At 44.1% G+C, this 14,537-nt stretch overlaps 1 protein-coding gene across 1 annotated transcript; it reads left to right on the top strand.

Moving 5' to 3' along the window:
• Positions 1-250: 250 nt before the first annotated feature.
• On the top strand, positions 251-10,041 carry LOC308142745 (potassium channel subfamily K member 5-like; the record flags this gene model as incomplete). Its single annotated transcript, XM_080513297.1, has 5 exons — positions 251-436; positions 8,133-8,244; positions 8,330-8,496; positions 8,612-8,780; positions 8,880-10,041. 5 exons carry the CDS (start codon positions 251-253, stop codon positions 9,836-9,838), a joined length of 1,593 nt encoding a protein of 530 aa, XP_080369423.1. The 3' UTR covers positions 9,839-10,041.
• Between the last annotated feature and the right edge of the window lie 4,496 nt (positions 10,042-14,537).

Raw genomic sequence — 14,537 nt, 5'->3', positions numbered from 1 at the left:
CTGGTGTTATGTCGCGAGCGCCCGACGCTGCCAGCCGCCTCGCGCTCCCCTCTGCTTTCTCAGCCCTCGCGCGGACGCAGGAGCAACGCTTTCGTGAACTTTACCGAGGATGAGCCCCGCATAACTCCGCGTATTGTTGTTATCTACCCCCTCCTCTCTTTCTCTCTCTCCCTCTTTTTTTTTTGTTTTTTTTTGTTTTGTTTACCCCCTCCTGTCCCGCGCTCTCTAAGTTGAGTCACTTTACATAAGTATGGTAGATAAAGGCCCCTTGTTGACTTCTGCCATTATTTTTTACCTGTCCATTGGGGCAGCGATTTTTCAAGTCCTGGAGGAGCCCAATTGGAAACATGCTGCAAAGCAGTACAGTTCCCGGAAGGATAAAATACTTGCGGACTATCCCTGTCTATCGAAAGATGATTTGGACAGAATATTAGAGGTATGGACTCATTCCCATATACTTTTTTTTTTCTCCTCCTAAAACTTCCTCCTGCTTTACTGGTTACATCTCCTTGTCAGGTTTCAAGTGAATCAAGGTTTAAGACAATCCTTCATATACTTGATAAATGGACAATGCAATTTGATAATTGTATTTAAAGAAAAAAAAATCATGCTTTTGTCTTCTGGAAGATCTGTGCAAAGTTACACTTTTCTCCTGAATCTTAACACCAACCACTAGTTTTTAATGTGCAACAGAGCAAATAATCACACATGGTGTCACATGGGGGCAAAACTATGTGAAGCAGACTTTATTTTTCCATTTTCTTAATTTCAAACCAATTCTCAAAATCCTGCATGACGCATTCTTTAATTAACTCCCTGGGTTTCCACGTACGGCCACTTTCCTGACAAACGGTTAATCTCGTGCTTGCACTTATGCTTCACTGAAGTCTAAAGGTCTTGTGCATGCAGAGATTGTTGATGCAGTAATAAATACTTCTGAGGTGGTGACACACGAGGTCCCTAATGATCCCCAGCTGCTTGGTGAGCTTTCACTGGCTCCCGAGGAGACACAACTCCAATACTTCATCCGTGCGGCTCATCCTCGATCCATCTGCAGCCACTTGGCTGCTGTGGAATCAGGGGTGTTCAACATGTGGCCAAACATCAGGCCAAAAACCCAAGTCAAGCCCCAGGAAGCCCATGCAAAGTGTAAGAAGTACAAAGAAAACATTGACTCTCACGTTCAATCGGTAACGGTTGTTTTCAGATGTTTTTAGCTGGGAATCGCACAGTATTTAGTAGCTGATGCAACCTCAGAGCCGCACTGGGGATTGGGTTGGCGAAAGGCTGCAGAAATCTGGAGAAGTGACAGACTTTTGTCAACATCAGGCTGAAAAAGAAACACTGAGGGTGTCTGTAGGCAGATTTGTGCAGCAGGTCAAGTCATTTATTGTATTTCGGGCTGCAGAAATACCAGCCACTGATGGATTCTCCTGCATTCTGCACCAGGAGCCATTGTTCAAAACAAAACAAAAACCTGATGTCGTAATTTCACTTTTTCGGCAAATATATTTCATTAAAATTAGTTACTATTGGAGTTGTATTTCATTATTTTGATCATTTTGCTGGCCCGGCCCACTAATGCACTCGCTCTCTCTCTCTCTGGGCAAGCATCTTCCTCTCACTGCTCTATTCTTATTGCACGTTTAAATTCTCATTATCTCTCAGGTGGGGTTCCACTGACCTGGTGTTTAAAAGTGCTAATTATTTTATAGCCTTTGGTTGTAAACCAGAGCCACTGCCTGTCTGTCTGTCTGTCTGTTGTCTTGTCTGTCTTGGGTGAGTGATTGTGATCGTATGAGAGCAAGGAGGGCCTAAATCTGTCACCTCAGCATTTGCAAGGCGCAGTACACGGTGTTCCACGTGCACGTTTTTTTTTTTTGCCATGGTGGCAACTCCTTAACCTGTAATAAAAGACTGGTGCCACTGACCTCTGTGGGTTTTTCCATTAACACTCCTGAGTTCGCAGGTGTTTGCCCCGTGACCTTGTGTTGTTTCCGCGTCCTTGAGGCTTTTATACCCTTGATAAAACTAAAAAAAAAAAAGAAATCCATTGATAGTGTGGGACGAAAAGGAGGTGTGCTCTTTAGGCATTTGGAGAGTCTGAAATGCAGAAACAAAACACCTTTCATGCAAAATAGTGGGACTCTTGGCTTTACTTTTTTTTTTTTTTTTTACATTTTTCACTTGCAAGCAGGACCAGAAACATGTCTGGACCTGTGCCCCCTTTTTTGGGCCCAGTATTAGGGAGATTTATTATCCCCCGACCCCCCCACCTCTCCCTGCTTCCTTCTGCTTTCCTTTTGTGTTTGTGGGGGAACTAAAAGGGATATGCCCATGGACGCCCCCCCCCCCACCTCCTCATCCATGGTGCATACTGCAGCAGCCAGATCCCAGCAACGGCCAAAATTTGAATATGAATGTTGTTGTGGAATAACACGGTTGAGATATTTTGGAAATGTTTTAACTTCTGGCAAGTTTTACCAGTGAAGCAACTGAGGAGATCATTGATTTATATATATATTTGGGTTGTTTTTTCACTTTAACTTGGGCTGTTTGAGGCCACTCAACTGAAATTGAAACTCCCCGGCGCTCATACGTTCTCTCTTGGGGACAAAGACAACACAACGCCATCTGTGCAGGTTTTAAAGCTCTTGCCAAGGATCATATTCAGTTGCATGTTTGGCATCTTAACCCTTTCCAACACTTGCCGCTGTTAAGATCAACTTGTACTTTTTTTTTTTTTGCGCCCCCCCCTGCTTCTCTCCACAACACCTGCTGCAAAGCCGTTAGAGCCCGTCCATTAAAACACTGCATTTTACCCTCGGGCCGCCTTTATCTCCCTCGTTTGTGCCATGAAAGCGCTGATTCTATTAGATTTCCATTACGGAAACTTTGTTCAGCTTGTAAACAATAAAAAAAAAAAAGGAAAAATCTATATTTGTATACAAGCCAGCTAACAAGAGAGGGGCGACGCACTTGTAAAAAGTTAGTCTTCTCTGTTTTATTAACAATGAGTTTACTATTAAGTGCAGGGCCCTTGAAGTGGTCACAGTTTACAGATTGCATTTTATGGCCCATCAATGTTGGCTCTTGAGAAGCCGTCGTAAAAAAGAGAAAGAACTTCAGTGGAGGGGTTGGCTTGAACATTATCTCTTCAGCAAATAACAAGACGACACTGTCTGTGTCCTGGTTGCAGTGCGAAGTGCCGTGGAGCGAAACAAGAGAAGCGTCTGTCAGGCAGTAGCAAAAGAAACTAAACCTGACATCTGCTGAATGTGGCCGTATTGTTGAGTTTTATTGCTCTGCAGAAACATAAATTTTTCTCAGGGTGGGTCTTTGATGTTAAAAGCGTGTTGTTCGATTTCAAAATCTTTAACAGGGCGCTTTTGTGCTTTTTCAACTTGACAATATTCAAACGTTTGTCTGAAATGTGGCCAAAGCGATGAGCGTTTGTCGGCTGACCTCGGGCTCCGTGAGGCTATAAATGCATGATTTGAACAGATCGGTTTGTCAAAGATTTCTTTCCTCTCGTTCATGCTGGTGTCCAATTACAAAAATTCGCCAATCTGAATAATTGCTGCAATGAAATCGATTCTTAAAAAAAAAAAAGTGTTTCTGACAGATTATGAATCACGTCGCTGCTAAAAGGCTCAAAACAAACTTCCCAGACTTTCAGACTTTCCTCTTGCTGAAAACGATCCAGTTGCTTTTGAGTCCTCAGACGCACGGCGTTCGGTTTTGACTTGAGACCCGGCGGTCTGGTCGACTGTTTTGCGTGCCTGCGGCCAATCGCTCCGCCGGTCACCGCCACACATGGCTGGAAGATCACGTTTGCAGACTCTCCTCAGCACATGGCACCGTCACATGCTCCGAACAGAGCCTTGCTCGTGGTGAGGATGAAACAGCAGAAACACTGTTTTGTTTTTTTGGGGGGGGGAGGTGACGACAAAACCTCATCACGTGCCTTGAGCACAGCCAAGAGGGTCACTGGAAATGACCCACTCTCACTTCCCCTTGTTTTTGAACTCACGCAAGCTCGCCTTGGATTTCAAACGATTTGACGGCTCTACTTGGGGGGCCGTCCACACGAGAACCGCTGCACTTAAACGCACCGTTTTTGGCCGAATCATCCACACGAGGCGGCGTTTTAGAAGCCTGAAAACGTCTACAATTCTATGTGCTCTGTCTTCTTCTGCATTTTGGGTGTGTTTGGTGAGTCACAGTGCCCCTAAAGGCCTGGCATATGTACTACATGCCCCTGAGCCGTGTTCATTCATAGTGACGTGTGGGCGGAAACGTTTTAGATATTTGTTTTTGAGAACCCCGGGCAGAAAAATAGATTGTTTTGGCTCGTGTGGATGTGGCCTAGAGGACTTCATGCACAGTATCGTACAAGTCGTACAAAGTGAACATTCACACTCGCACTCGCAGCTGCTCAAACGTTGTGAACCTGCGCCGAGCGAGACGTCATCTGAGTTTCATTTATTTCCGTGGTAAACGACTCGAAAGGAAAAGAGGGAATTAGGAACAGTAAAGTGTTTGCTCTTAGTTGCATGCGACATTAACGGCCCAGTTTAAAGCCGCCACTCGCAAATCCGTTAACTGCTCAGCAGATGTAGAAGTCTTTTCGCTTTAAAGCTCGCCGTTTTACGGCTCGATCCTTTTATGTATTGATCAAACCCAGAAAAGGGCCGCGCTGCGTCTTACTCGACGGGAGTTTCTGAATGATAACTTGCACCAGAAGTCAAATGCAAAATGACTTTGAAGAACCTCAAACTCTTCAATTGTTTGGAACCCGTCGGTTCCTTCACCGCGAGCAGATGCATGGAGCCGGACGTGGAAAAATACAAGAGGGGGCCGACTTGCTGTTCTCAAGCTGCCAACTTTTCTGATAACAGTTAGATTGTGACTGTGGGTTTTGTTTTTACTGCTCCCTCGGCTATCAGAAAGTTGCAGCGGCAGACACAGCTGAACCTGCTGCCTGCCGTTTATATCGTCCTCGATATTTTCACTTCCACAAAAGAGAAGGAAGCTCCCGGCTTGAAGTGGGGCAAAGATTAATGTCCAGATGTGTGAGGCAAGTCAGTGTTGAATCAAAAACACACATTTGAAATGAAAATAGTTTTCCCAGTTGGATAGAATCTATGTATCATGGTCTCAGAATGTAATATTAATCTGTTGTCTGAGTGGTTTGTGTTTACGTCGTCTCAAATGGTTGGCTGTAAATGGGGGGAACTTGATGATAAATCTCTCCATTAATGTGAAGTATAAATGTCTTTTGTATATTCCGCATGAGCAAGATTGTTTGGGTTTCTTTTATTTGTATTTCGTTTACCAGAACTAACTTTTTAGATGAGAACATTTACCCGTTTGTTTCTAATGTGGGATTAATCAGCTTGCTTTCATGCAGTTCACACAAATCAAGGTTGCTCAATTAATTATCCACAACTGCTTTCACTTTTTTATAAAAAAAAAAAAAAAAAAAAGCATTTTACTTGGTTTTGATGCAGAAGCTGCAGTGTGATTTTTTTTTTTCTTCACAAACTAAGTAACTACCTTTGCTTTAGACTTGAGCAAATAAGTAAAACTCAACGTTTGATGCTATAATATTTTCTTTTTTTTTTTGGCATCCCATGTTTGTGGCTTTGGACTGTCGACCACTAATTCTGGCTCAAACTCTTGTCGCGCTTCGCGTTCTGCTCCTTGTTTCTCACCATCATTGGTGACCTGAGGTCACCGGGAGTTGACCAGCAGCTGACCCGTTAACCCCCGGGGGGAATGTTTTGCATTGCGGTGCCTGCTCGGTCACTCCTTTGGCCGCCCCGCGTTCAAGAAAGACACGAAAGATTTGCGTCGACTTGTTGCCGCCCTCTCTTTAAAGTGCATCAGCTCATCTGTTTGACTGACACACACTCCAGGCTACGGTTTGTCGCTCTCCTGATTTAGTGTGCCCTCATTGCATTCCCCTGCAATCAGCAGTTTTTGCACGTGTCATATTCCACGATTTTTATCAGCCAGGTGGACCGCAAACATTGATCGACGCAACCTTATTAGGTTGATTGGAACACTGCGAGGAGCTGAACTGGTGCGGGCGACAGACGTGACACACAAACGTGAAACATCTGTTTTTCACAGAGTAAACAAACCTCAAACACCTCAAACTAGGGGGGGGGGGGGGCTTCTTACTGGTCACATCAGAGGAATTCACCAATCAGTCATTTTTTTTTTGGCAGTTTTAAGTCCAAAATATGCGCTTTGATTATACGAAGATAGCACAGCTGGGCTACTATAAACACCGTATCAATTTCCATTCGTGCAGACGAAGTTGCCGAAGAAAGTTTGACCCGGCCTGCTGTGGCGTCTCACCCACAGCAGGCCGAAGTAGTGTTTTGACTGTTTTTTTTTTTTTTTTTTAAAGAAATGCAGGAACATTTTAAGGTCAAACGAGACACAGTTTAGACACTTCATCTACAATGTCTAATGATAAATCAGTGACGCGATGACCGAACAGGCTGTTTTTTTTGGTTTGGCCTCTCAATGGATATTGCGGCAGTTGTTATTATGCTCATATTAAAACAAGTAATATAAACGGAGCGACTCACACAGCAGCGATTACAATCCTGCACGATGTCGGGAGAACATGAGACATGAATACAAACACTCAGATGACCTCTCATGCTGTTTAGGTTTCATAATCTGTTCCTACTGAGAGTTTGTACAGTCGTGTGACCAGGGATGGCGGAGGACATCAACCTCTGGTGTTGTTTCAATATGAATATTTTAGAATAGGGGTGTCAAACTCATTTCAGTTCGGGAGTCTCACGCGCTCAAATTTGAGCAGTAATATGATGTAATAAGCTTTAAATCGAGGCTCATACAAACTACATTATAAAAATATTCATATTTGGTTAAATAGCTTTTGACATAAACTGAATAAGTCGAGACTTTCAACATTAAGCCACGTAATACCATGACATGTTATAAATCTATAGAAACCAGGTCGTCCAATTGGCGACTCCCATTTTCTTTTAGCTGCGGAATCTCTCGGCTCGGGTCTTTGTGTCATAATTTGGCTGCTTTCACTAAAACAATGCAACGACTTCGATACCTTCCTGCAAGTTGACACCCCCGTTTTTTTTTAAGTTTCAGCAGGCCATCGCGTACTGCATGACGTCAAAAGTTTCTTTAATCAGAATGCTGAAAATAATATTTTCCCATGAACTTGGCTAATAAGTAGTTCACCCCGGGTGAAACCAGTCATTACCGACGGTCGGGGGCGTCGAGACGGCTCGCAGTACCGCGTAAGCAAACGGTAAACAGGCGAGGTTTCTCCCTCTTTAATTTCTAGTCACGGATTGAACACAAACTCGGTCTTCACTGATGTCTTCCTAAAGTCCCAACAGTCCAACTGAGAAACTGTTATTTCAGAAGACAAAAGGGCTGGCTATCCTTCGCTCTGGTAATTACAGGGCACAACTGTCATAGACCTATTATTATTAAAGAGCCAAGCATCTTCCAGTACTTTTGGGCTTATGCGAGTTTTGCCAGCGCCTGCACTTTACCCCCCCCCCCCCCCCCCCCCTCCGTCTGACACAGCCTGCTGAAAGTAAGAGTGTGGGGTTGCTGCATTGTCCCAAGGCACACAGGAAGGTGAATTACATTTTCGTGACTGTTTACAGGACAGACGTGGTTCGAAATGATTGATTAAGCATGTTGTCTTTTGCCTCCTCTCCATTTTATATATATTCAAAGTGTTTGAAGTGGAACTTCGAATCCCAGTGCAAAGAAAACTAATACACGTTACATCACAATTTGATTATGAAATACTTGTTTGGGAACGTAGCCTTCCTGTTTCTTTTACTAAAGTAAGCAGTAGCTGGAACTATAGTGCCCTCAGGTTGGAATCGTATCTCAAGGGTGCCTGACATCGTTTCAGCTCATCAGTACGGCTGGAGATAGCATCGATGTTTCGCAGGAAGGATGTGGCGGGAAAAAGAGGCTCTCGCGCTTGTGAACGCTCTCCTGCGTTTGTTTTCGCTACTGCTGTTCTAAACGATGGCATTCGCAAAACTCCTGGTTGTTGCAAAATCCGGACTTTAAGATGCAATTTTGATTTCCCTCGTCCTCAGGTGGTGTCGGATGCTGCGGGCCAAGGCGTCACGATAACTGGCAGTAAGACTTTCAACAACTGGAACTGGCCCAACGCCGTTATCTTCGCTGCTACCGTTATTACCACTATTGGTAGGTGCTTGTAAATCTGCATGCTGCGTGTAATGAAACCTCAACCAAAGCTCAGTCATGTGACTTTACGTCCTTATCTCAACAGGATATGGAAACATCTCCCCCAAAACACCATCAGGCCAGGTTTTCTGCATCTTCTATGGGCTGTTCGGAGTGCCTTTATGCCTCACCTGGATCAGTGAGCTGGGCAAGTTCTTCGGCGGCAGAGCCAAGCACCTGGGCCAGTATTTAACAAAAAAAGGATTTTCCTTGGTAAGTCGATATCCCCCCCCCTCCCTGTTCCCGATTTCTGAGAAAGACGTCTGCACCTTTTGTTCAACTAAACTAACGGATTTCTTTTTTCTTTTTTTCTTTTTTTTCTTTCTAGAGAAAAGCTCAGTTCACCTGCACAGCTATCTTCCTCCTCTGGGGTTTGCTGGTCCATTTAGTCCTTCCACCCTTTGTGTTTATGTCTCAGGAGGGTTGGTCATACATAGAAGGCTTGTACTTCTCCTTTGTCACCTTGACTACAATTGGTTTTGGAGATTTAGTGGCAGGTGAGTTTTGTTTGGGTTTTTTTTTTTCCTCCTTGTTTTTAAAACCATGAATGAAATTTCCTTCTCCCAGATTACTTATTGCATCGTTTGTCTTCGCAGGGGTGGAACCAAATAAAGAGTATCCAACTCTTTACCGTTACTTTGTGGAGGTGTGGATCTACTTGGGGCTGGCTTGGCTTTCTCTGTTCTTCAACTGGAAAGTGCGAATGGTGGTCGAAGCCCACAAAGCTCTGAAGAAACGCCGAAAGCTGCGGAAGCTGTCCCTGGATGAGCTCCGCCACTACAAAGAGTCTCAAAGAGCGTCCCTCCGTTTGCCCCCCACGCCCAACGACGTCAACATTTTCGGCTTCCTGTCCAAGAAGCAGGAAGGCTACAATGACTTGATAAAGCAGATCGGCTCGAAGAAGCACAGTCGAGCCAACGGAACCGCCGGAAAAGCCGCCAGTAAATCCAAGGACATTAATCGCTCCAAGAGTTGCAACGACGCTCCGGTGTTTAATGGCCACACCATCCTCAGCCTGGACCGCTCGCCACGCCAGAAGAGACGCTACAGTTTCAGCGATCGCGTCACGGTTGCCTTTTCAAAGTCCAAGAACTACCTCCTGGGCACGGACAATGGTTTACTGCTAACGGAGGACCAAGTCGAGGGCGACCTGGAGCTGGACCAGGGACAGATGTTCGAGAACCAACTCGACAAAGACATCGACCTCGAGAGCGAGGGGGTAGGGGAGCGCGGAGCCGGCGGCCGGAGACCGTGGGACTCCAAGGAGTACCATCCTCTGACTTTCCCGAATGCCAACATCACGTTCATAGACGAGGAAAACTTTCTGAGCAATAACTTGGAGGAGCTGGATGAAGGCGACGACGACGACGACGACGACGACTCCAAGGCAAAGTTGTCGATCACCACATGTGATGAAAACATTGAAACCAACTCCAAGGAGGAGCCGGGTTCAGAGTCCGAGGGGTCCGTTTTCACCAGCGACGATTCAGAACACAGCCACTCCTATGAGAAGCTGGTAGAGGAGTACGCAAAGGAAGACAATACAGAATCCTGAGGGTTCCGTCGTTTGTTTGTTTGTTTTTTTTAATGTGAAGCCAATGCGTCAACCTGAACCTCGGCTGATGACTTGGCTGCCATGGAAGTATACGTAATGTGAACCATTTTGGAAGGATATCGGGATTATCCCATTGCACTTTGAGGGTCCGACAAATGAGACTGCAAAGCCTTGATCAAATTTCAAAACTAAATTTCCTGTTAAGAATCGACTTTGACTGATTTTTTTTTTTAAAGGAGTCGAGTTTCCTGTGAACTCCCGCCAAACATGTACAACAAAGCAATATATGAACGCTTCTGAGAATTTAACATCCGCTCTATTTATATCTCTTTTTTTATACAGTTTGAAAACGTTTTGTGATATGGAGGAAAAGATCTATTCACTGTGAGTGATTTTTGTTTGTGAGAAATTCTACGTGGAAAGTTGTTGGATTTCACTGACTTTTATCTGTTTATTTTCACCATATTGGTGATTTTAGTATATATTTATTATTGAAATGAAGGACATTGTCGCTGTAATCCGGGCTGCGTGGGTTTCTATGTCTCCCAATGCACAATACCATCAAGTGAGGACCAAGCGGAGTTCGTTCCAGTGCAGATTGTCCTTTTTTTGAAACCTGAGCCAATCTCTTACCTTTAAGGAAATGAGCAGGGTTAAGGGCCAATCGCTCTCTATCGTTTGGTATTTCAGTTATTCATTCTGTGAAGTCCTTGAGCACCAGCGTCTGAGATTGCCTTTGTTTTGATTGTAAGCAACAGAACTGTGACTGCAGGAAAGATTAGTGATGCAAATCCAACGTCCTCGACGCCGACCGACGGCTAAAAACAAGACGAGGAGCTTCTCGATGCGGCGAGACGTTTAGGTTCGGTCTGCACACGAACTGTTGGTGATCTACGTCAGTACTGTAAACGTGCCCACACCTCCACGAATTACACTCGAGCATTTCATTCACGTTTCCCCGTGCTTCGAAAGAAGACAAGCCACCGTTCACCGGCAGCGGCGGCCTCGCCTCCTGTGTCTTTAGCACGCTTTCAACTCGATTGTATTTGCTGTGTAAATATTGGCCGCGAGCCCATCGGTAGCCACAAACTGCTTCGCCGAGGACACGGCCTTGCTCCCCGTGTTTGCCCTCGAGTTGAGGGGCGGGGGGGGGGGGGCCTGACTGTAGTACCACTTGTGGCAAATAATCAAGGTTGACTTGTTGCGGATCGATACTCTGATGACGTACGTTGTAGTTACGGCACGGAGTCAGCAGTATTGGTTTCTGGCTTGCCGTGTTTGGTTTCGCACAAACGCACAATCTCCCAATGTGCAATCTTTAGGTTTAAAAAAAAAAAAGAAAGAAAAGAAAAGAAAAAGGGGTCCCGGAGTGTGTCGTTCACCCTCTCTGCCTTTTGCACACTTGCACACACACACACAAAAAGTTGAAACAGTGTTACTTTGAACAGAAATCCAAAACCAGCCTTCCCATTCAAGATCAAAGCACTAAGATACAAAATTTGCGGGGTTTTATTTCCTTTGCTGAACAAACCAAACACGCATCCTGCCTTACAGATGTCTGCTCCCTTTAAATCCGCTGCAACGTCACATCAAATTGAATGTACCTTGCCGGGACTCGCTTAAGAAGTTGTAATCATTTACAGCGGGTGGGTAAATTTTCTCACTTTCCTCCTCCGTGGTATTTGTCACAGCTGTCTCATTTCCACAGTTGTGTTTTTTTTTTTCTCCTGGATTTCACCTGCAACCCTGTTATGCACTTGTGTCAGACAGAATTTCAAGCATGTCTCTGGATTTTTTAACCACGAAACCGGTTGGACAGGTTCAAACCATTGTTTTCCTCTTGTATTGTTGCTCCATTGTGTAAAAACTCCAGTGTAGTTGATTGTATAGTTTTAGTTGTTTTCTCTTTTTTTTTTTTTATGAATAAATTATTAATGTTTGGAAAATTTTTATATCGAAATTTCAAACAAAACTGTATATTTCATGTAAAATAAACATTAAAGAACAACATGACATTTTGTGATCATTTAATTGTCCTATGTGGGTGATTCCAACTATTTTACTCCAGATGAAGTCTTGCAAATTATAGGCAATACAGAAAAAAATTAACTTTAGGAAACTGAGGCATTACATTTTAACATTGCCTGAAAGAATATATCGGTCAGCTGGTGACTATTGCTGACTTCTCGTATCGTAAATATCAAAAGTTCCTGTCTTTCATAAAACATTTTGAAACTGCTGCTGAGAGTTTTGGCCTCGGTTCTGTTGGATATGAGAATTTTAATGATTGCAAAACGGGGATTAAATAAAGAACTTAATATGTAAACTAGGATTTTGTGTCCCAAGCATAACAAATTTTATTCTATACTTTAAATATGACTAGAATTGAGTTGCCTCAGCAACATTAGATCAACATGGGGTGGTGAAACGTTACCCTTTGGGTTGGCAGATGGCCAGCTCTGCTGGCTGAGCTGATTGTGCATCCGTTGCTGTGAAGCTTCTTTTAGACTCGCATTGTGCATCTTAACATATTAGTGATGTGTCCTGAGTTTGTTTGTTTATTTATGGTCCCACTCTATAGCTGTTTACACAACAATACTTTTTTTTTAACCGTCTCATCTGATCAGCTGACCAAGCAGTCTATATAGTCTGTCTAAAAGATTTGTTAGATTATTAATGTTATGTAATGCAACAGAAATAAAAATATATTTGACAGTGAGTCTGAAATCACTGCAGACAATAGACAGTGTCCACATTTGTAGAAGAGTCGGAGAGTCCAGGCCACAAATGTAAAATAAAACATGAACGTCTCACATCTGTCACTCAGAAATTCTATCTCAACGACGAGCTTCATGGGAGAGTGGCAAAGAAGCAGCCGCTGCTGGAGAAAACTGAACTTCAGTTGAAGGAGAGTCCAAGGTCAACCGGGAAAAGGGCAAAGCATGGCGGTGGCAGCATCATGCCGTGGGGACGCAGCAGGTCCAATAAAGGAGACTTGGTATCGGGTGCAGACGCTGCGTGTCAGAGAACTATGATATATATTCAAATTGGGACAACATTCCAAAGCTTCAAGCAAAATACAAGAAGATCAATCCCCCTCGTGATTTATCAGCAGTATCTGCAAAGAAGTTTTTAATCAAATCTGCAGGATCGGTTGAAGCTTTCTGCCCAGACTCAGTGCTGTGACTGGACCCAAATGTGCATCTATAAAACACTTTCCTTGTCACGATGGACTTTGTGCAAGATCTTTAGTCCATCTTCTTTTCCCTCTTTCAAATAGGAAAATGTGCCAAGTGATGGGGAAAGTTAATCAGTGTACAAACTCTGCACACAAAGAGGGTTATTTTCCTCTTTGCTCGCACTGAGGAGCATTTATCTTCACACTCCCTCTCACCACTTCAGTAAAAAAGCCTCTGGTAACGCTTCAGAGCGGCCGTTGTAGTGTTTGCTGGCTGTTATTTGTATAACGAATGTGCATAATGTAGTGTGAAAGTAAACGGGAAGCTCCTGTTACGGCGTTCCACTTCATCTCCCGCTTCGTCGATAAGCGCTGGCAAACGATGGCCGCAAACAATAAAGCAGGCGGCCATGTTGCTTGGCGTGTCACTGTCATGCGAGTAACTATCCCAGTTCCCAGGTCGTAAGCTCCACCGATGACGGATTTCAACCTCGCTGGTAGAGGAAAGTTTTCGCTTCACGTTTCTGCCGACAATAAAGCTTCACTGTGAAAGCTGTGCAATTAAACGTGCATTATGAGTTCACATGCCACAGCGTGAGACGTATTGCAGAATTCCGTGATGGAAACATTTCTGCCAGCGGTGTGTCGCCAGTGCGGGCGGCGGCGGGAGAACTTTCCCCCCATATATATATATATATACATAAACGTTAACTCATGATGAGTGCTGATGATGGTCACCGAACCAGACCGGAGCGTGGGCTCGGTGTGAAATGTGCTGAGTCCGGTGGAAACCAAGCGCGTCTCCTGTTACTGTGGGATTCCACACACGACATAAATCAGCCTTTCTCAAAGTCTTCAAGCTCCCCTCTCCGCAGCGCGGCCCGACGAACGCGGAGGAATTATGAACACACGACAGGCCAAATCGGTTTTTGTTTTCGGTACGTTTTGTGCTTTCGTCAAAGCAAACAAGTTCTACGCATTAACAGTAATTCCGTTATCTTTAACAGTAAATTCAAATGCCTTCATTCTAAATATGAACACATCGGCACAAAGTATGTGTTGTAATCTCAGATCCCATTCCTTCATTTGTATTTTTCGTGATAACGGTGTGTCAGATGACCTGGCTGAGGAGCCATGAAGCTTTGCACATGTTGATTGTCTGTCTCTGGTGCTTTTTGTGAAATCCTCCCCACGTCTCTCGTCTTCAACTGATGGTTTTGGGAATTTTTGTTTTCCCTCTTTGACAATAAAATGATCTGAGTTACATTTTCACTAAAGCAGGCAGTAGATTTCAGAGAAAAGTGCTCGTCAATGCAGCACAAAACGTGCGCAATAAGCACTCCTTAAATTAAATGCCTCTTTCAGCGAAGAGAAATCATTTATCATTTATTCTTCGAGTTGGCAGAGATCAAAATGGAGCAGTGATTGAGTCACCAATGAACTCTGAGCCAGCAAATGAAAAACTCGTGCAAATGATTGATGGTGTCACACCAGGATTAGAACTTGTCCAATGTGCGTAAG

The sequence above is a fragment of the Blennius ocellaris genome (assembly GCF_963422515.1).
Source record: "Blennius ocellaris genome assembly, chromosome: 17".
NCBI lineage: Eukaryota > Metazoa > Chordata > Actinopteri > Blenniiformes > Blenniidae > Blennius > Blennius ocellaris.
Note: the sequence above shows the minus strand (reverse complement) of the source record. Positions and strands in the feature narration are given on the sequence as shown.